Source organism: Sander lucioperca, chromosome 11, assembly GCF_008315115.2.
Source record: "Sander lucioperca isolate FBNREF2018 chromosome 11, SLUC_FBN_1.2, whole genome shotgun sequence".
NCBI lineage: Eukaryota > Metazoa > Chordata > Actinopteri > Perciformes > Percidae > Sander > Sander lucioperca.
Genome location: NC_050183.1, coordinates 14,240,270 through 14,262,769, shown reverse-complemented (window position 1 = coordinate 14,262,769; position 22,500 = coordinate 14,240,270). Strand labels below are relative to the sequence as shown.

Below are 22,500 nucleotides of genomic sequence, written 5' to 3'. Positions count from 1 at the left end.
CTCAACCAACCCTCTCCTTGTTTAGTCAGCGTGTCACCGCACACACACACACACACACACACACACACACACACACACTACAGAATTTGTCAGAATGATAACACTACACTAAAATCTGCAAAACTATAGCTTTGGGACTGCCAGCTTCACAAGGAGTCTGAGTAACATCCAAAATAGATCAAACTTATATGTTTTTCTATTTAATAAACAATGAGTCTGCCTAGTCTGCCTGTGTGGCCTTGATGTTAACATCATATTATTGTTAGATTTATTCCAATAATTCTTTGATAATGTTTAAACGTAGCTGTGTTTCTCCTTCTTTTCTTTTGGGCATGCATCCCTACCGCAGCCCTGCAAACTGTCAGCTGGCTGGGTGGTGTCCAACGCCCAGAGCTGACCGTAAACAGGCAAGAGGCCACGTGTTGCAAACTGAGACGCATAATCTGAATGCTCTGTATACATGTCCAAAGAATGCTCCTAAAACCTGAATAATATCAGCATATCCCACATGTCTTAATCGGAAAATGCTACATTCAGAATATCCAAACTCATCAAATTCAGAATAGTGTCATATTCTGAATGATATTGGAATATTGGTGTGCTTGTAAACGCAGGTCAGATCCTGGAAGTCCAAGCTGGGGTGTAACCAGTCGTTTGGCCACAGAACCAGGCCGGCATGCAGGCAGGCCGGCGGCTTGTGTGACTCAGAGCTCCAGTGTTCCTGAAGCCTCCTTTAGCCTGGCTCTCAAATCCCCCCTGACATCATATTATTGTTAGATTTATTCCAAGCTGATGGATGAACACCACTGATGTTTGAGCAGACGCAGCATTCCCCTGTATCAAAAAGCGGATTCATAAAATGTATTGGCGGTCAAAGGATGTTTAAGTCTGTTAATCCTGTTGTCCAGTTGAAACATCTTATTTTTTACTGTAACTGAAGTTCTACATGAAAACCGAGTCCCAGTGTTCCTGTCTCGAGTCTGTGTTTGCAGCTAAAGTTAAATGAACTATTACTGAGTCAGACAATTGATTATTTGTCGATTGATCCCACTCTGGTCGTCCGGACCCTTCTGTCAATCTGTAAGATGATAGAAAAAGCAGGAAAGAATGCACCTAAATAGCACAAAATTATATCGTCGTACGATACGAGAATCGATACGCTGTCGCCAAATATCGATAGTCTAATGAATAGAATAAGGCGCTCTGAATAGATTGCCCTGCTCCCAGCGTGGCTACTTCACGGCTCCTGAGGTGACGCTCAACACACGAACAAGGGGAACTTGAACAGAAGTTAACCAGCCGAAGAGGAAGAGGTTTTAAACGGGATGGCGGACAGCAGTATGAGGAAAATAGCAGAGGCCCCAGCCACGGTTAAGTCCAAAGTCTGGACCCAGAGTTGCTCTATAGTTGTGTCATTTTAATTTACAGACTGAAAAACGTATGTAACAGTTTGGACTTGGAGTGAATAAAGAGAGAAAACCTGCACTTCACTTTTTTCACAGGCATTCTGTATTCATAGTTAGACCGATATCGTGACTTATCATTATAGAGCTGTCTAGCAACATATTGATTATGGCAGAACTGCTGTATTGTGATATTATCGGTATCGTGAGCCGTGTATCGTATCGTGAGGTACTTTATGATTCCCACCCCTAATGTGAAATATTGCATCATTTGCCTTTTTATGCGACCTGTAACGAGAGATCACACGGTCACAACTTCAGCAATCGAGCAAAGTCTTCTAATGAGGCGGCGTCTTTCAATTGAACTCAACAGTACCAGTCAAAAGTTTGGACAAGCTTTCCCTTTCACTATATTTTAACATTTTATAGACAAAATAATCAATTAAAAAAATAACTGATAGCTGTTGACAACAAGCCATAATCAATAAGAAGATTTGATAGTGATGGAGGTGAAGAACAGATATTACCCGTGATCTAAGTAGCATGTATTTATTGATAATTGTACCTCTTTAAAGTGTGTTTATTCACCATCAAAGCTGTCCCATCCTGAACAATGACTGTTTACATGTACAAAATATTCAGCGTTTTTTGCCCTTATTCCAAAAAAAGGACAATATTTTAAAAGCGGTGTTCTCCTTTTTAGTTTAGGGAAAACAAAAAAAACTAAACCTACGTCAAAATAGTCAACATATGTTTTGATTGGCATGACAAATATTAAGTTGACTGCTCCTAGCTGAGCCACAGCTTCTGTCTGCTGAAAATGGCATTAGCGAACCAGGTCATCCCTCTCTTCTGATTGTTCAGGGCACAACATCGCCACAGACGAAAAACTGCCAACAGGAACATAGTGACTACATTAACATGCACTTGCGAAAAAGACAATATACCTAAAGCTGTGTCCATGACTAGTTCAAATTCCAATAATATCCCTGTTTACATGCAGCCATGCATACTTTGATCAAGGTACGTAAACCTAGAAAACTAAAACTACGTCCAAATAAGATTTTAGTATGTATTTTTGGGTGTTCCAGCAGTGGAGGACTTGTTGGACCGTGCGAACACATCCTCCCTCTTTCATTCCTTCAACCACCGTCTTGAAAAGGTCGGCTCATATCCAAAAACCTATTCATATCCAAGACTTTGATAATGTTTAAAAGTAGCTGTGTTTCTCCTTCTTAACGGGTCTGCAGCCCTGCAAACTGTCGGCTGGTTGGTGTCCAACGCCCAGAGCTGACCGTAAACAGGCAAGAGGCCACGTGTCGCAAACTGAGACGCATAATCTGAATGCTCTGTATACATGTCCAAGGAATGCTCCTAAAACCTGAATAATATCAGCATATCCCACATGTCTTAATTGGAAAATACTACATTCAGAATATCCAAAGTCATCAAATTCAGAATAGATAGTGGAATATTGGTGTGCTTGTAAACGTAGGTCAGATCCTGGAAGTCCAGGCTGGGGTGTAACCAGTCGTTTGGCCACAGAACCAGGCCGGCATGCAGGCAGGCCGGCGGCTTGTGTGACTCAGAGCTCCAGTGTTCCTGAAGCCTTCTTTAGCCTGGCTCTCAAATCCCCCCTGACAGCCGTAGTGTGCAGAGGGGAAAAAGACATATTTCTGCCCAGAGAGGAGGGAGAGGAGTTGGTGGGGCGGCGGCAAAACAGAGAGGAGGAGGACGGTGGAGGAGTGGGGATACGCTGCACGCTGTGTAACTGAGCGCTGGAAGTGATTTGGCTAAAAACAACACGTCATTATAGGCGCTTGCAGGGGCAAAGCAAACAGCTCGTATTTTAGAAGGCCGGCACGAGAGAGGGGAGGCCGTCGGGCCAGGCAGCAAACACTCCCGAAGAGAAAGACGGGGATATATACATGTGAGACGCGGTGTCATCCATCAGAGCCCAGTTTATCCATCAAGCGCTCCGTCCTGACGAGGCCAGCCGAAGTGACCCCATAGCCCGACACAGACTCCCAGCAGCTGGTCAGAAGATGGAGCGTGAAATCGGCCCCCGCCCTGTGTGTCCACATCCCCATAGTAACTGATTTATACGGTGTAGATACAGGCCTTTTATCATCCCCCTCAACAGGCCCCTGTTGCCGGGTGCAGGGCGGCCAGGTCCTCCAGGTTTGGCCGCCAGCCTCCGCCCTCGTCACCGCCGCTATGTTTTGACATCTCTGTGTTTTTTATGGCTTGGCCGCTCTGCTGTTTACCCCTCCAGCCGTTAGCAGTCTGTAACTCACACACTCATTGTGGACGTCCAACACTTGCAGCCGGGGCAGATGAATATTACATTAACTTTTTATGAGCTTTTTTTGTGCTGGGACTTGAGTGATTGGTCCGGTCCTTGGGGTCGGGGGGGGGGTTCCAGACAGATGTTTGGTGTCAGAGCTCCACCTGGTGGTGGTGGTGCTGCTGCTGTTTTCTGGTTCCAGTCGCTCCTCCAGATGTTGAACCTGCTGCAGGGATTTGGTCAGATCTGGCTCTCAGGCCTCAAGCAGGGGGTGAGGAAGTCAGGGCTCTGTGCAGACCAAGTCAAGTTCTTCCGCACCAAACTGGGGAAACTGTTTCTTTATAGAGGCATTTCTTTGCTTTGTGCACGGGAGCATTATCCTTTAGAAACAGGGTGGAGTCAACACACAAACTGTTGACACAAAGTTGGAGGAACACGGTATGAAAACAGGGGTGTTCACACTGAAAAAAAACATGTACTCAATCACTAAAATACAGGTTTGAGGTACCGTCACTCATAAGTTTATGAACCCATGCTAAAGTCCAAAAGATGATTTTTTTTGTATTCCTCTTTTTAGTCAACTTTAGCATGGGTTCATAAACTTATGAGTGCCACTGTATATAAATACGCTTATAAAATGTGGTTGTGAGTAAGAATCTTCAAAATGTCTGCGATAGATATCTGAAGATGTATTTTGGTCGAGCATCTGATCCATCAGCTGATCTGCAGACAGTCAGTAAACAACCTTTTTTTAAATTTGATGTTGTTTAGTATGTCTAGTTTTGGCAGATTTTATTTTGAAATGGGTAAATTTGTCACTCTTACTACTTCTGCCCACAAGACTTATTAGGGGCGTATCTTAGATCATCTTTTGGTGGCTTTAAAGAGAGCCGAGATAACAACTTCAGTTCCCCGTCGATAGGGGCTGTCTGACAGCAAGGGAAAGCCGTGCAAATATTCTAAATATAGCGTCCACTTAAACTGATTTAGATGATTTTAGATGTCTTAACCCTCCTGTTGTCCTCGGGTCAAATTTCAAAAAGATTTCAAAAAAATTTCTATATCAGAAAATTTGGCTTTCTTTCAACCACATTGTCAAAAAAAATCAAAAAAATAACGTGGATGGTTCCGTAAAATAAATGATCAGTTCACTACTTTAATTGAATTTGGGTGTTTTATTCAATTTTATTAGCCTAGAAATCTAGACGCACCCTAGTGGCAGCAAATGTAATTTTTTTTGTCTAGCAGCTCTCCGTTGGCTTGTGAGCTGGAAAAACCAAACTCTGGTCAGGCCAATCACATCGTGTGTAGAGTCGGTGGGCGGGGCTTAACATAATGACAGCAGAGTTGCGACGGCAGCAGTTGTGACGGCAGCAGAAGATGGCTGCTGCTGCTGGTGAACAGCGGTCTTTGGAATCGGCTTTGGCCGCGACTCTGGAAGACTTGGAGTTCAGCTTTTCTTTGAGAAAAGAACAAAGAACGGCCCTGAAGTCATTCTTAAAGCAGCCATATTATGCTCATTTTCAGGTTCATAATTGTATTTTAAGGTTGTACCAGAATAGGTTTACATGGTTTAATTTTCAAAAAACACCATATTTTTGTTGCACTGCACCGCTCTCTCTCACTGCTGCAGATCCTCTTTTCAGCTGGTCTCTGTTTTAGCTACAGAGTGAGACCTCTTTTCTTCTTCTTCTTCTGGACTATCTTTGATTGCACTCGCACATGTGCAGTAGCTCAGATGTAGATCATGTCAGCTAGCTAGCTCCATAGACAGTAAAAGAAAGGCTGTTTCTACAACTTCGGTCAGTTACAAGGCAGGATTAGCTGGGAGACTTCTAAATGAGGGTGCTAATGTAAGTAGTTCTTTTGTAGATTATGGTGAACTTGTGTGTGTTGTAGCAGTGCTTTGCTATTGAGAACGAGGTAGCATGCTAGCGTTAGCATGCTAACGCTACGAGCTAATGGTTGTGGTTAGCCTGCTCGTTTCGGCTTGTGACGTCACAAGCCGTGCCGATTTTGACCAGCTCACCCAGAGACTGAAGGCAGGACACATTCAGAAACCGTATCTCACTCTAAACAGCATGGATGGATTTTTTTCAAAGTTTGTATGTGTGTGGAAGCACCAGAGACACAACAGAACACCCCAAATCCCAGAAAAAGTGATTTTTTCATAATATGGGCACTTTAAACTTTAAACTCCGAACACATCTTCCTTTTTTAATCTATCAACTAGCGTTGCTCTGGTTGGTTGGAGAGCTATCCTTGAGAGAGAATTTGAAAGACAACCGTTTATCCCGCCCCTCGGATTGAGCCCAGCCAATGGTGAGTTCCCAGACCCAACATCTGGATGTGGGTCTGGCTTGTCAGGCTACAATTTTATAGCATTTTGAAGAAAAAAAAATGATACATTGAAAAAATTGTCAAAATGTCAAAAAAAAAAAAAGATTTCAAAAAGTGGGAAAAAAATAACAAAAAAGCGCAAAAAAAACCCCGACAAAAAACTTGACAAAAATATTGGGAAAAGTAAGAAAGTGTCGACCAATTTTAGTTTTAAATTTTGACCCAGAAAAACAAAAAGCTGCAGGTCGACAGGAAGACAATACAAAGGTTAATACACTGACTATGGAGAAGAAGCTTAAACATCCACTCTTCAAAACATCAGAACTATCCCTTAGTAATTCTCTCTCATTATATCAGATTGTCTAATTGTTTTCCATCTCTCTTTCTTTTGTCCCGTCAGTGTGTCAGAGCAGTTTGTCCCAGCAGATCGGCCCGTCAGCGCCTACGGCTTCCGCCCCGATGAACAGTTTTTCTGCAACTTCAACACGGCCTCCCGGTAAACCTGGAACCTCTCACACGTCAACCCTGTACAAGTGTTGTGTCCCTGATATCCACTGTGTGCTGCTGAAGCTGTGTTTCCACCTCTCTTTATGCACCTTTCAACGCTCTATAAGTCGTCACTGCAAAGGATTATCATCTCAACCATTGATATATTGATCTGTTAATGAGGCGAGCAATTACAATTTTGTAGAATTTAGCACCAAAAGTAATTTTATTTGAACATACCGACACTCATTTATGAAAAACTCCTGAAACAAGAAACTGCACAGGGAACAAGCTGAAGTACAGTGGCACTCATAAGTTTATGAACCCATGCTAAAGTTGACTAAAAAGAGGAATAAAGAAATCATCTTTAGGAAATTGATCTTAATGCCTTCATTTAAAAAAATGAGGAAAAATCCAACCTTTAAGGACACCAATTTTCTTTGTGAATGAATAATGTATCGTAAATAAATAAATAAATGTTCTTCCTTAAAATACAGGGGGCATAAGTCAGTACACCCCTATGTTAAATTCCCATAGAGGCAGGCAGACTTTTATTTTGAAAGGCCAGTTATTTCATGGATCCAGGATACTATGCATCCTGATAAAGTTCCCTTGGCCTTTGGAATTAAAATAGCCCCACATCATCACATACCCTTCACCATACCCCCACATCATCACATCCCCTTCACCATACCCCCACATCATCACATACCCTTCACCATACCTAGAGATTAACATGGTTTTATTTCAGTTAACCTAATAGCTGGTTTGATTTGCACTGAGAGATGATTTTATGGAAAGTACCCCATGCCAATCTCTAGGTATGGTGAAGGGTATGAGATGATGTGGGGGTATGGTGAAGGGTATGAGATAATGTGGGGGTATGGTGAAGGGTATGTGATGATGGGGGGGTATTTTAATTCCAAAGGCCAAGGGAACTTTATCAGGATGCATAGTATCCTGGATACATGAAATAACTGGCCTTTCAAAATAAAAGTCTGCCTGCCTCTATGGGAATTTAACATAGGGGTGTGTATAATTATGGCCCCTGTATTTTAAGGAAGAACATTTATTTATTTACGATACATTATTCATTCACAAAGAAAATTGGTGTCCTTAAAGGTTGGATTTTTCCTCATTTTTTTAATTAAGGCATTAAGATCAATTTCCAAAAGATGATTTTTTTATTCCTCTTATTAGTCAACTTTAGCATGGGTTCATAAACTTATGAGGGCCACTGTATCTTATCCACAAAGTCCTAAAGATTTCAAGTGAAAGTATGTGACTTACTGATATAGACGTACATGTAGTCCTTACAATCCTTTAAACTTTAAATATATACTATATATTAAGGTCAGTCTTAGATGTACTTTTACTTTTATTCAGACAGATTTTGTAAATGTCTTTCCTGTGTTGCTTACGGGACTCAAGAGCACATGCTGTGCAACAAAGCTTGCTTTTCTTGTAATAGTTTTGTGATTAACTAGGCAGCTGTTGGTTTAACACTGAACTGCTTTTTGTCTGATTTCACGGTCACATTTGACACAACCGAATGTTTATGTTTTCACCACAGTCTGCCTGATGTGATCAGTCATCAACACTGTTAACAGTAAACAGAAGAATGAAGGAGTGCGTTTTGAAAGTCTGGTGTTATTCTATGTTTGGCTTCTCGTCAACCAATCCCATGTGCAGATCCAAACCAGCATGTTAGTCCGTCTCTCAACCCTGTCTGACTTCCTGTCTGTGGCTCGCATTGGTTCCGACTGAAGACGTAAATCTTTAAAAACGTTTTCAATTGTTATCCCTCCTGTTGTATTCGGGTCAAATTTGACCCATTTTCATAAAGTTTCTATATCAGAAATGTGGGTTTCTTTCAACCAAATTAAAAAAAAAAAAAAGTAACGTAGATGGTTCCCTACAACGCTCTTCACAAGTTAAAATACATGATCAGTTCAATATTTTATTGAATTTGGGTGTTTTATTGAATTTTATAGCATTTGAAAAAAAAATAATAATAAAAGAACGTTGAAAAAAAGTGACAAAAATGTCAGAAAAAGCTTCTTAAACGTGGGGGGGAAAAACACAAAAACGTGACAAAAAAAACGTCAGAAGTAGTGACAAATAAACTTGGATAAAAGTGACAAAAGTGTCGAAAAAGACAACCAAAACGTTGGGAAAAAAAATAAAAAATTTAATTTTAAATTTTGATCGAGATAAACAAAAAGGTGCACGGTCGACGGGAAGACTACACAAGGGTTAAAAAAGTGCATTTGTATTTTCCAATGGCAGATGAATCCACATTTGGTGTTCTAGGGAGTATTTGTGGCAGCAGGCTTTGATACACACACAATACGTTTTAGGATAGTGTTTCTCAAATGGGGGTGCGTGTCCCCCTAGGGGTGCTTTGGAGGACTGCAGGGGGTACGGGAGATCTTTTGCAAAATGTTTTTCAGTTACAAGGCTGTTGGACCAGACCATTGTTCCAATTTATATAGACTTTTTTTCTACCAATGTGACGTTTTTTATCGCCTTCTTTGGACTTTTTCTTGCCCCACTTCCTTCTTTCCTTCTACTGTATTTTTATTTTTTTTGTCACTTTTATGAATTTTTTTTAGAGATTATTTTTTGTGGCTTTTCCACCTTTAATTGACAGGTTGCTAGGTGAGAAAGGGGAGAGAGAGGGGGAAGACATGCAGGAAATGGTCACAGGTCGGACTCGAACCCTGCACCTCTGCGTCGAGGCATAAACCTCTATGTATATGTGCGCCTGCTCTACCCACTGAACCAATCCGGCCACCTTTTTTTGAAGTTTTTCTTTCTATTTTCGACCTATTCTTGCCTTCCTTCCTTCCTTCTTTCTACCGTCTTCTTCCAAGGTTTTGTCGCCATTTTCAGCATTTAAATGTTTTTCAGGTCCAAGGCTGCGGTTTAGTAAATCTATCGCTGACATTGCTGTATTATTCCTCTTTATATAAACTTTTTTTTTCTACCAAAAAGAATTTGCGCTGCTCTGGGGGTACTTGGCTTTAAAAAAAAAACAATTCAAAGGGGGAACATTATTCAAAAAAAGTTTGAGAACCACTGCGTAAGAAGATATGTTTAATGTTGGTTGGGTCTGAACATGGGATTTATTTACAAGAGGAAAAACGTAACAGAATATCCCCAGACTTATCCTTTTAACAGAGATAATATGTTATAGACTTTAAACCAGCTGGCTGACATTGGTTTTTTGGCTTGTGACCCCTCATCACAGCTCATTGTGTCTCAAATCGTTTGATTTGAAGGATTCCTAGAGACCTGAAGGGAAGAGAGAAACACACTTTCTGTCTTATCCCTTTAATCATCTTGCGACCTCTCAGATTGACCATTGGCCCCCACTGAGATGAGCATTAAACATGTAGATGCATTAGATAACGATACATTAGGATGTTTTGGGTGTCTTTTTATGTTGCCGGTCTCTATTTCACTCCACTATTTCCTCGGACGTTTGCTGAAAATAACTCGTAATGTAATGAGTAAGAGCTGCGAGAAGATTAGTCGACTAATTGTCGTTTTTGGTCGGAGTCGACTGCGTTTTCTTTAGCCGATCGACACGAGATTTAAAGTTGTTCTTTTGCACGATTCTTTGTGGAGAAACCCAGTTTTAAGGCGCTGACACACCAACCCAATTATCGGTCGTCTGACAGTCTGGCGAGTTCGGTGACTCGAGTCTGTTCGGTGTGTTCCGTGCCGTCATCAGTCGGAGGAGCCGTCGGCCTTCATTTGGGCCAATTTGACATGTTGAATCGACCAGTGGGCAGTCGGACTCAATGACCAATTACCAGAAATGAGGAGCGGGATGAGCGTGACGAACGGCTCTCAAAATCTGACGAAAATCTCTTAAACTGACCTTTGTCGATGTGGCTTTTCTGCCAACGGTCGGTTGTCCGGTTGGTGTGTCAGACCCTTTACAGATCTGTCGATTAAATCAACCAACTGATTAGTCGACAAACAGTATGCGTGTTGGTCGACTGAAGATTCCTTTAGTTTAGGACAGCTCTAGTGGTTTCGGTACACATAGGAAAGAACCTGTAGACGCAGTGTAAATGAATGCCCATTTAATTCATAGTATGAGTATTTTGGTCGGTGCTCAGCTGGATTTGTAAAAATGAAATGTGTCTACAGGAAAGCAAACAGTTAAACATGTGTGACGACAGTTTTCAGTTATAAATTAATAATAATAAAATATTAACTTGGACATTTATCTTCAAATAAATTACTCATAAATCAACAACCTTTTTAACAAAATCACAACTAACTCAACTCCAATCCCTGTCTCAGAGCATTGTCTCTAAAATAAGTACCAGATTAGTTCTTTCCAGGAAACGTCCGAGAAAATGATGCATAAAACAAAGGGGGACCATTGTTTTGCCTTTTGCACACGCACGAATGCACAGACACACACACACACACACACACACTGACACTGGAAGCTGTGTAAAATTCAGGCGTTGGATTAAGATGTCATTTATCTTTATTTCTGTGAATGTAATTTAAGAAGAATGTTGACAGCCTTTATTGTCTTATTTTGAAAAATGTGTCTTATATATGAACAAAAAAATCATTGATTTAGATTCTTTATCTTGTCCTTGAGCAGCCTGCAGCGCTGCTGACATACGACATCTTTCTGTGGTGCAATATATCAAACAAATGGAAGGCATGCTATTGTAGTCTAACTCTATTTAGTATTTAATGTGTCACAGATGTTGGATTACTTGCAGGTTTTTGATTTTTTTTTTCTCAGCTCAGCGTGTCTGCGATCGGTTAAAAAAAATAAAAAAAGTGTTGTGGATTATAAATAATCAAAGCCTCGTGCTGGATTTGTTTTATTGGCAAATAAAAGCATTTGTTTTTGTTTTCCCAACATTGAAATCAAAGAGTGGAGAGTTCACACAGACTTTATTTTATTATTCATATTTCCACACAATGTTGCGCTGGCACTGTAAACTGTCCTACTAACCACGGCTGTGGAAGATGCTCTGCGCAGGTAAAAAGGCGCAGGTGTTCAGCCTCGGACCGGTCTCCACGGCAACCGCATCGTCCATGCCAGAAGCTGGTGCCAGTTAAAGCAGCCATATTATGCTCATTTTCAGGTTCATAATTGTATTTTAAGGTTGTACCAGAATAGGTTTACATGGTTTAATTTTCAAAAAACACCATATTTTTGTTGTACTGCACCGCTCTCTCTCACTGCTGCAGATCCTATTTTCAGCTGGTCTCTGTTTTAGCTACAGAGTGAGACCTCTTTTCTTCTTCTTCTTCTGGACTATCTTTGATTGCACTTGTGCAGTAGCTCAGATGTAGATCATGTCAGCTAGCTAGCTCCATAGACAGTAAAAGAAAGGCTGTTTCTACAACTTCGGTCAGTTACAAGGCAGGATTAGCTGGGAGACTTCTAAATGAGGGCGCACATGGAAGTAGTTCTTTTGTAGATTATGGTGAACTTGTGTGTGTTGTAGCAGTGCTTTGCTATTGAGAACGAGGTCACGAGTTGTGACGTCACAAGCCGTGCAGATGTTGACCAGCTCACCCAGAGACTGAAGGCAGGACACATTCAGAAACCGTATCTCACTCTAAACAGCATGGATGGGTTTTTTTCAAAGTTTGTATGTGTGTGGAAGCACCAGAGACACAACATAACACCCCAAATCCCAGAAAAAGTGATTTTTTTCATAATATGGGCACTTTAAGGCACGCGATGCAACATGGAGGTACTGTAAAGGCACTTTAATGAGCTTACTTCTTCACTTTCCTTCTAAGAGAATCACATTAAGGAGAAACAATGTGCGTAAGCTTTAACATGGAAGCTGTATTTATCAAGGTCTAATATATTAAAATATTTGTTAAAGTGATTTCTAAACTATCTTAAACTCGCTAATTTAAAAAAATAATGTGTGCCACTGAGGAGGCGTTCCTGTGTTGTCGTATCAAAGAAAGAGTTCAACATTTTGGGGAATTAATCCCTTTGCTGTATTTTCCGTTAGATGTTCAGATTAGAGCTGCAACGATAAACCAATTAATCAATTAGTTGTCAACTATTTTGATAATCCATTAAACAGTTTGAGTCATTTTGAAGGAAACTTCTCTGATTCCAGCTTTGTTAAATGTGAATATGTTCTAATTTCTTCTCTCCTCTGGGACAGGAAACTGAATATCTTTGAATTGGGGGTCATCTTGGGCTTTTGGGAAACACGTTTCACCATTTTCTGACATTTTAGAGACCGAACAACTCATCCATTTTAATGAATTATGCTAAGCCAAGCTAACAACGTCCTGACTCCAGGCTTCATGCTAAGCTAAGCACGTCCTGACTCCAGCTCACATACAGATTGATATCCATCGTTACATCCCACTCTCAGAAAGAAAGAAAATTAAGAGTATTTTCTAAAATGTCTAAAAACTATTCCTTCAAAATAATTGCACAAGCTTTCTACGGTTAAATGCAATTTCCAGAAACTTCTTCACAATCTTTGGTGCTGAAATAGTTTCAGTGTTAAAAACAAATCACTGAAAGACACCGACACTGCTGATATATTGACTTGTGTAAATGATAGTATAAATAATTCACCATAGTTTTCATGCATATGTCTGTTTTTTCTCTGAGAACAAATGTTTTTGAACGACCGTCCTCTCTTTAATCGTGTCCCCTCGTCTTGCTGAAACCAACCGTGATACGCCTGTGATGGTTGGTGATGCTTCATTCCTCCACGTTTGGAACTCCGTCGGGGTAGCGCTGCACCAGCTCCTCCACCTCGATCACCTCCGTCACCAGGTCACGGATCTGCTTGATGCAGTCTGGCGGCGCTTCAGGGCTGGAGGGGTTTACGTCCTCAGCGGGCGGAGAGGTTGTAGCGTCTGCTGCCTCCGCTGACAGCTCCACGCTCGCCTCCTTGTCCCCGTCGCTCGCAGCTTCCGTCTGGACCGGAGGAGACAGCTCGCCGCTCGCCTCCGTGTCCCCGCCGCTCGCAGCTTCCGCCTGGACCGGAGGAGACAGCTCGCCGCTCGCCTCCGTGTCCCCGCCGCTCGCAGCTTCCGCCTGGACCGGAGGAGACAGCTCGCCGCTCGCCTCCGTGTCCACACCGCTTGCCTCCGTGTCCGCGCCGCTCACAGCTTCTGTCTGGACCGGAGGAGACAGCTCGCCGCTCGTCTCCGTGTCCACACCGCTTGCCTCCGTGTCCGCGCCGTTCACAGCTTCTGTCTGGACCCGAGGAGACGGCTCGGCGCTCGCGGTTTCATCCCCAGCTGCATCGTCTGAGCTCTCAGGTGATTTACTGATGTTGGCGTCGTCTTCCAAGACGTCAGAAGTCGTTGAGACTTTGTCCTCCCCGCTGCTCTGCGTTGTTTTCGCTCCCTCCAGGGACTCCACATCCGATGGGGCTGACTCGCTTCCTACTGACACGTCCAGAGAGTTTGGGCCCGAGATGTTCACTGGTTCTGCCTCCTGAAGACTCAGGTCTACGATGATGTCTGCAGGTGGGAGTGCGGGCGTTTGACCACCAGAGGGAGCCTCTGGCTTGATTTCTGAGCGTTCACAGTGAGTCTCCTCTTCACTGCTGGATGCAGTTTGGGCACCAGTGCCTCCTGCTGAAGAGCTTACCGGTTCATTAGCGGTGTCAGGACTTGGTACAGGCGCTTCTGTCTGTGCCGCTGCTGCTTCTACGTCTGTCTTTGTGCTTTCTACAACGGTGGGCGTTTCTGACAAAGTGATTTTTCCCTCTTTTGGAGGGTGTGTGCTCTGTATCTGAGGCTCAGCTGCCGTCTTGACATCTTCCTCTTGGATCACAGTCTCTGGAGCGGTTTCTACGGTCACTTCCTGCGTCTCACTCTGGTTGGTTGAATCTGCAAACGCCAGAGTCGCAAGTGCAACAGGGGCGGCTGCTTCTGCCTTCACAGTTTGGTCGATGTCTTCCACTCTGGGTAGCGTTGCCTCTGCCTCCTCGCTGACAGCGATGCTCTGAGCTACCAATATTTGTTCAACCTTCTGCAGAGGTGTCTCAAAGACGGTCTCATCGGTCTCGTCGCTCTCGTCGCTCTTCAGCTCGCCGTTCTCCGCCCCCGTCTGCTCGTCCTTCGGGGGACTGGACGGATGAGGAGACCTGGACTGGGGCTCAGAGGAGGTTTTAGAGGGGGAGGCGAGCACCATGGCGGGGCTGCCCGGCGTGGAGACAGACGGGGACGAGAAGCTGGAGCGGCTGGACTGACTGAGCAGGTCTCTGCTGTCTGTGAACAGGTTGTACTTCTTCAGGCTCGCCGCCTCCTTCACCACTGCAGGAGGAAACAGGAAGCATTAGAGGGAGGCCGGGTTATTATAGTAAACTACCACGTACAATAAGCCTTCAAGAAACTCTAAAACTAAACTGAAACTATATTGCCAGGTTAAAAAACTAACAAAACTAAAATGAATGTAATTTTTTTTTTTACAGAAATTGAACTGACATGACGTTCCAGGAGATGGCGCTGTGCCACAATTTTTCACATCGGACACTAAAGTAGCTTGAAGATTAAACATTGTTGCCATTCTTAAACCAGTCCTGGTGTATGTAATGTATTTGTAGCTACATACTTCTGAGACATTATACCTGGCCCTGACTAAAACTACCGTCAAACAAATATATGAAAACTAAAACATTCTGAAAAACTGAAACTAAAATTCAAAACTCAAAACTATTAGAGCCTGGGAGTGAGTGTGAGTGTGTGTGTGTGTGTGTGTGTGTGTGTGTGTGTGTGTGTGTGTGTGTGTGTGTGTGTGTGTGTGTGTGTGTGTGTGTGTGTGTGTGTGTGTGTGTGTGTGTGTGTACCTTTGGTGACCTCTTTGTCCAGGGATTGCAGGAGGACGCTCTCATAAACATTCTCGACGTGGATGAAGTTGGAGTGGTCGGCGTCGATGAACTGTTCAAGACCCTGAAGCTCCTGTGTGTACACACACACACACACACACACACACTTTAAGAATAAGCTTTAAGAATAATGGGAGTCTAAGAAGTTGGGGTGTGTGTGTGTGTGTGTGTGTGTGTGTGTGTGTCTTACAGTTTTGCAGGTGGGGGCCAGGTTCTTCTTGATGAAGGGCAGAGTGATGAGTACGAGAGCCTCCCTGGAGATCCTCTTCCTCACCGTGCTGCTGTCATAATCATATTGCTGCAGGACACAAAGAGGACAGACGGGACTCATCACTTCCTCTCCAGAACGGCTTCGTCCAGTTTTGTCCATTATTTCTCTCAGGTATGATAACGTGTCAACACCAGTTGTAACTCTCTCGCTTCCTTATTTCTTTCCCATTTATCCTTGCTCCCTCGCTCCTTATGTCTCTTCCTCGGTCCCCATCTCGCTCTCCCTCACTATAGATAAGGGGCGAGGGATGGGAGCGAAAGAGATGGGGAGAGAGTGAGGGAGACATGGAGTGAGCGAAAGAGATGGGGAGAGAGAGCGCTTATCTATCCCTCTCTCTCTCTCCCTCCCTCTCCATCTCTCCCTCACTCTCACTTCCTATGTCTCTCTCTCTCTCTCCATCTCTTCCTCACTCTCACTTCCTATGTCTCTCTCTCTCTCTCCCTCACTCTCACTTCCTATGTCTCTCTCTCTCTCTCCATCTCTCCCTCACTCTCACTTCCTATGTCTCTCTCTCTCTCTATCTCTTCCTCACTCTCACTTCCTATGTCTCTCTCTCCATCTCTCTCACTTCCTATGTCTCTCTCTCTCTCCATCTCTTCCTCACTCTCACTTCCTATGTCTCTCTCTCCATCTCTCTCGCTTCCTATGTCTCTCTCTCTCTCTCCATCTCTCCCTCACTCTCACTTCCTATGTCTCTCTCTCTCTCTCTCTCTCCATCTCTCCCTCACTCTTACTTCCTATGTCTCTCTCTCTCCATCTCTCCCTCACTCTCACTTCCTATGTCTCTCTCTCTCTCTCCATCTCTCCCTCACTCTCACTTCCTATGTCTCTCTCTCCATCTCTCTCGCTTCCTATGTCTCTCTCTCTCTCTATCTCTCCATCTCTCTCACTTCCTATGTCTCTCTCTCCATCTCTTCCTCACTCTCGCTTCCTATGTCTCTCTCTCCATCTCTCTCGCTTCCTATGTCTCTCTCTCTCTCTATCTCTCCATCTCTCTCACTTCCTATGTCTCTCTCTCTCTCTCCATCTCTTCCTCACTCTCGCTTCCTATGTCTCTCTCTCTCTCCATCTCTTCCTCACTCTCACTTCCTATGTCTCTCTCTCTCTCTATCTCTCCATCTCTCTCACTTCCTATGTCTCTCTCTCTCTCGCTTCCTATGTCTCTCTCTCTCCATCTCTCCCTCACTCTCACTTCCTATGTCTCTCTCTCCATCTCTCTCACTTCCTATGTCTCTCTCTCTCTCTATCTCTCCCTCACTCTCACTTCCTATGTCTCTCTCCCTCACCCTCGCTCCCTCCCTTTGTCTCTCTCTCTCTCTCTCTCTCTCACACTCTCACACTCACTCAGTGTTTTGAACACCAATCTGACCTTCAGCACTCTGTGTTTGGCCTTCTCGATGGCAGAGCCGGGGTTGTCTGGGTTGTCCTGGACGGCTTTGTGGAGCAGCTGCTCAAACGTGTACGCTGCGTTCTCAGCCAGCTGAGAGAAAACAACACGAACCAACGATCAGACCGTTTAATGCCACAAATACTAAGCAGCTGGAAATCCCATCAGTGAAATATCTGATTCATCACGTGAGGTGTTTTCAATGAACAGCACACATTATACACACACACAACAATCACAAGTGTATCATAAATGGGTTTTTTCTTTTAAATAAATATGACTCAGACAGAAAATTCCTCCGCCCACTCTGTCTGGGCAGGAAAAAGACGAGAGTGAATAAAAATGTGTCAGTGGTGGTAGAAGTATTCATGTGCTTAACTGTAACTTTAAGTACCAAACAACAATGTACAAACATTACAAGTAATGTTTTTATAATCCTACTTAACCCTTATGTTGTCTTCCCGTCGACTGTGCAACTTTTTGTTTTTCTGGGTCAAAATGTAAACTTTTTTTTCAACGTTTTTGGACGTCTTTTTCGACACCTTTGTTGCTTTTCCACCGATGTGTTTGTCACTTTTTCCCAACATTTTTTTTTTTTTGGCACCTTTTGACGTTTTTGTGTGGTTTTTTTTTTTTCCCCCACGTTTTTTTAAGCTTTTCCCGACATTTTTGTCACTTTTTTCAACGTTCTTTTATTTAAATTTTTTTTCAAATGCTATGAAATTGAATAAAACTTGTGAAGAGCGTTGTAGGGAGCCATCCACGTTATTTCTTTTGGAAATTTGGTTGAAAGAAACCCAAATTTCTGATATAGAAACTTTTTGAAAATGGGTCAAATTTGACGCAGAGGACAACAGGAGGGTTAAAGTACAAGTACAGAGTGTGTGTGTGTGTGTGTGTGTGTGTGTGTGTGTGTGCGTGTGAGTGTGAGAGAGTGTGAGTGTGTGTGTGTGTGTGTGTGAGAGAGTGAGTGTGAGAGAGTGTATGAGAGTGTGTTAGTGTGAGAGTGTGTGTGTGAGTGCGTTAGTGTGGGAGTGTGTGTGTGAGTGCGTTAGTGTGAGAGTGTGTGTGTGAGTGCGTTAGTGTGAGAGTGTGTGTGAGTGCGTTAGTGTGTGAGTGCGTTATTGTGAGTGTGTTAGTGTATGAGAGTGTGTTAGTGTATGAGAGTGTGTGTGTGTGTGTGTGTGTGTGTGTGTGTGTGTGTGTGTGTGTGTGTGTGTGTACCTGCTGCAGGTCGATCTGAGCGCTGTGGATCACTCCCGTGATGTTGGAGACACCGAACCTCTGCTGCAGCTGCTGCAGTTTCTCCTGCAGCGAGCCGATCTTCTGGTAGCAGCTCAGCAGGTTCGGTCTCGCCATGTCAGCGAGAGCCTGACACACACACACACACACACACACACACACAGAGAGAGAGAGAGAGAGAAGGGGGTTAAAAGAACAGCCTGTAACCAGGGGAAACAGAAAACTAAGGGCCATATCTTGCACACGGCGCATCGCAAAGCCTGACGCAAGTGTCAGTTTCCCGTCCAGCGCCCGTGTCGTTTAAATAGCAAATGTATGGGCGTGCTGGTCTTACAGGGAGGTGTGTTCAGGTGCATTCTGGGCGTGCTGGTCTTACAGGGAGGTGTGTTCAGGTGCATTCTGGGCGTGCTGGTCTTACAGGGAGGTGTGTTCAGGTGCATTCTGGGCGTGCTGGTCTTACAGGGAGGTGTGTTCACGTGCATTCTGGGCGTGCTGGTCTTACAGGGAGGTGTGTTCAGGTGCATTCTGGGCGTGCTGGTCTTACAGGGAGGTGTGTTCAGGTGCATTCTGGGCGTGCTGGTCTTACAGGGAGGTGTGTTCTAGCCTGGATGCCAGCCAAAGTTAGCCCCGCCCACAACATGTGAGGTCGGGAATCAGAGTATTTCATTTCTATCTTAATTTTGACTCAAAGATTTTCACTTTTACTGTAAATGCATTTCGGTTATCGGTTTAGTTACGTGCTAATAACCCCCTAGTTTATGATGAAAGTCATAGGACACTGGGAGAAGAATTACAACAGAGACACACAACAAGCACAGGGTTAAAACAATAAAAAGACAAATGTACAGTAAACATTTGGGATACTCAAAGAGCAAATTACCATTTTCTATACTTGTGCAAAAGAGCCATCCTTCCTACATTCTTCTGTTCACCCATACATGCCTTACAAACACTCATTCCTACTTCCATAAGCATCCATGCATTCAGTCATGAATAAACATTAATTTATCCATTCATAAATATCCATGCATTCATTCCTCCATTCATATCCATACATACATTCAGTCACAGATATACATTAATGAATTCATAGTCATACGTTCATCGCTGCTCATTAATGAGCTTGACTGAGAGAGATACAAATGAGTGCTTCTACCGGTTATATTTGCACAGAGGAAACAGGATGAAGGAAAATGATGAACTAACCTGCCTCAGTCCCTCGCTGTCTGCCAGCAGCGGGACGTCCTGACACAGCCGGTCCATCATGCGTTCACTGAGCTGCCGTCCCTCCTGGAAGCCCGAGCTGACCGGCTCCATCAGCTCCTCCAGCACCGAGCCCAGGTAGGGCTGCACGCACTCGGAGCACAGCCGCTCCGCTGGCGCCCACACTTTGGCTGGAGGGAGAAATCAAAACGGTTCCTTCACGTGTATCATGACTAGGGTCGGGTATGGTTTGGATTGTTACGATTCTGATGCCGAACCGGTACTTTTAAAACCGATTCAGATTCCTAAAACGATTCTTGAAAATTTACAAAACCTTTTTTTAATTAAAAATTATTTAAATGTAAACAATATATTAACGTTTTAAAGTACTTAAATATATAATAAGTAAACCTAAGTCACCTAACACACAACTACAATAATTAAACTATTAAAAAGTAACAAAACAATAAATGTTGAGTTGGTATGCTAACTAAACCAGCTTCAGCAGTAATATGTTTACTAGCGATCACGTGCAGTGAATGGTTAATAAGCTTTTACGTCCATTTTAGTGAGCCCAGAGGGGAAAATATGGCATTTTAAAAGTAGCCTACATTTACAGTAGATAGCTAACGGCAGACTACAGAGAAAGGGGGATATTTTTACGTCTGTTTCGGAGCGACAGAGGGAAAATATTTCATGCGACACATCAAGTGGAACCGAAATGAGGAACCGAAATTTGCGTTCTAATCCGGTCCGATTCCTACTGGTTCCATGACAGAGGAGTGCAGCTCGTCCCGTGTCTGACTGCGCCGAGTAGCAGTCAGCGAGCATTACTAGACATGTTACCATACCCCTTTTTTTTTTTTTTTTTTCTTCTTCCCGAAATCGATTCCTAAACCTGTACTTCCATCGACCGATACCGAGTACCGATCCGATACCCCTGCGTTCAAAATAAATAGTTTTTAATAAATTGTTTAAAAAAACTGTTGTTTTTATTCTACTTGTTTATGTAAATGTATTTTATGGATTTGGGGGGGGGGGGTATTGTGTGTGTGTGTGTGTGTGTGTGTGTGTGTGTGTGTGTGTGTGTGTGTGTGTGTGTGGGGAGGAAACACGTTGCGCTACATTTACATGTATGAAAAGTGCTATTTAAATAAAGTCTGATTGGTTGATTTAACAGCTGTATACTACAAAAACATGAACCAATACAGAGAATAAACGCCATGAACTTTCTTATTTTATGTAGTTTGACAGTCAGCCATAACGGAAAAAGAACTTAAATAAATAAATCTAAACATGGACGTGTAGGCTTCTGGTTTAAGAGTGAAGCAGAAAGCTAACGTTAGCAAACGGACGTTTTATCCAAAACTGAAAGTACTTTAAAGTAGAATTTTTGGTCGGTGATCGGTGCTCACATACTCACCGATACCAAACCAGAGTTAGGCAGCATCAGAGGCTTTTCTGATACTGGTATCGATATCAGAACAACTCTGAGGGCCCTATTTTAACAATCTAAGCACACGGCGTGAAGCGCCTGGCGCAGGTGCGTTTAGGGCGTGTCCAAATCTACTTCTGCTAGTTTGACGGCGGAAAAAAAGGGTCCGTGCGCCGGGTGCGTGGTTCTAAAGGGTTGTACTTAGTGTCTTCATTAATCAGAGGTGTGTTTTGGACGTAACCAATCAGAGATCATCTCCCATTCCCTTTAAAAGCCAGGCGCGTTTGGACCTTGGAGCATTGCTGTTATGATGGAGGATTTGCACCGTAATATTTTTATTTGTAATCTTCTGCATGTGTGTGTGCTGCTGTGCGTCCCTGTGTGTGTAACAAGCATAGTGTGTGTGCGCTGTGCACGAGCCTAGGAGCATTTTACTAATGCTCTGTTAAAATAACAATGAAATGCTGCGTTATTGACTTTAGACCAGGTTTTTGTTGGTCAAAGGCGCGATCACTTCCCATTGCCTCAAGATAGCAATACGCCCAGAATGCACCTGAACACACCTCCCTGTAAGACCAGCACGCCCATGGGCGCAAAGATGGACACAGGTGCATTTTCTATTTAAACGACGTGGGCGCTGGACGGGAAATTGACAACTGCGTCGGTCTTAAACTAGCAAAGACACTTGCGTCGGGCTTTGCGCTGCACCGCGTGCACGATAGGACCCTGAGCATTACCTCGGACTTTTTCCTCCAGTTGCCGTCTGGAGCTGAGGATCTGGTCCATGTCGGAGTGGATGAGCACCTCCTGCTGCCGGACAGACGTTCGACATTCCTCCTTCAGCGCCGAGAGTCCCTCCAGCAGATGCTCCTGGACCAGGACGTACGCCGCCTCCACCGTCTGGGAACAACCAGGGAATCAAAACAAAAGTCAATTCATTTCTTACCGCTCGACAAAATGAAGTCGCTCCACATGAAGATTTACATTGGAGAGACAGTATGATGCAGAGAAAGGCCCGCAGCGTGAATGCATAATGTATCAGTTCAGATTTAATTTGTGAGCCCTCGAATGTAACACTGAAACGTACATTTACGGGGATTTTTCAAATGCTCTTCATGTGCCAATTTCCAAAATAACAGCGTTACTTTTCATTTGCACCGACAAGGAAACAGCAGCGTCATCAGTCATAAAGGACACAACGTATAAAGTTTGTGGACTGCCGTTTTAAAGCTTCGAATTTGGCTGTCACCATAACATCTTGGGGGTTATTTTTAAAATGGAAGTAATGATAGTTATATGAGAGGGTGGAGCTGGGGAGGATGACAGGGTTGTTTATGGTTGCAATGGCGCTGCGCTAAGCTAAACGCTAAAGAGGAAAAGTTGCAGATTTTCAACCCTTCTGTACTCAGTCATCCAGAGGAGATTTACTGGCGGTTAAAGGTCCTATGACATGCTGCTTTTTGGATGCTTTTATATAGACCTTAGTGGTCCCCTAATACTGTATCTGAAGTCTCTTTTATATAGACCTTAGTGGTCCCCTAATACTGTATCTGAAGTCTCTTTTATATAG

At 43.5% G+C, this 22,500-nt stretch overlaps 2 protein-coding genes across 11 annotated transcripts in view; one reads left to right on the top strand and one right to left on the bottom strand.

Moving 5' to 3' along the window:
* kifap3a (kinesin-associated protein 3a) overlaps positions 1 to 15,467 on the top strand; it is a 67,707-nt gene extending 52,240 nt beyond the window's left edge. Inside the window, exons 20-21 of one of the 3 annotated variants that reach the window (XM_036006929.1) lie at positions 6,431 to 6,526; positions 15,376 to 15,445. In XM_036006929.1, the coding sequence (XP_035862822.1) occupies positions 6,431 to 6,526; positions 15,376 to 15,400 (121 nt within the window). In that variant the 3' untranslated portion in view covers positions 15,401 to 15,445. Of the gene's footprint in view, positions 1 to 6,430; positions 6,762 to 15,375 lie in introns of those variants that run through there. The other 2 variants (XM_036006930.1, XM_031306622.2) reach the window with 2 other exon arrangements.
* niban1a (niban apoptosis regulator 1a) overlaps positions 12,737 to 22,500 on the bottom strand; it is a 44,280-nt gene continuing 34,516 nt past the window's right edge. The window contains exons 8-17 of one of the 8 annotated variants that reach the window (XM_031306618.1): positions 21,668 to 21,830; positions 19,499 to 19,686; positions 18,275 to 18,421; positions 17,033 to 17,143; positions 15,583 to 15,690; positions 15,354 to 15,465; positions 13,745 to 14,820; positions 13,664 to 13,702; positions 13,502 to 13,621; positions 12,737 to 13,441 (exon numbers count right to left, since the gene is read on the bottom strand). In XM_031306618.1, coding sequence (XP_031162478.1) covers positions 13,253 to 13,441; positions 13,502 to 13,621; positions 13,664 to 13,702; positions 13,745 to 14,820; positions 15,354 to 15,465; positions 15,583 to 15,690; positions 17,033 to 17,143; positions 18,275 to 18,421; positions 19,499 to 19,686; positions 21,668 to 21,830 — 2,253 coding nt within the window. In that variant the 3' untranslated portion in view covers positions 12,737 to 13,252. Of the gene's footprint in view, positions 13,643 to 13,663; positions 13,703 to 13,744; positions 14,821 to 15,353; positions 15,466 to 15,582; positions 15,691 to 17,032; positions 17,144 to 18,274; positions 18,422 to 19,498; positions 19,687 to 21,667; positions 21,831 to 22,500 lie in introns of all 8 variants that reach the window. The other 7 variants (XM_031306619.1, XM_031306613.1, XM_036006926.1 and 4 more) reach the window with 7 other exon arrangements.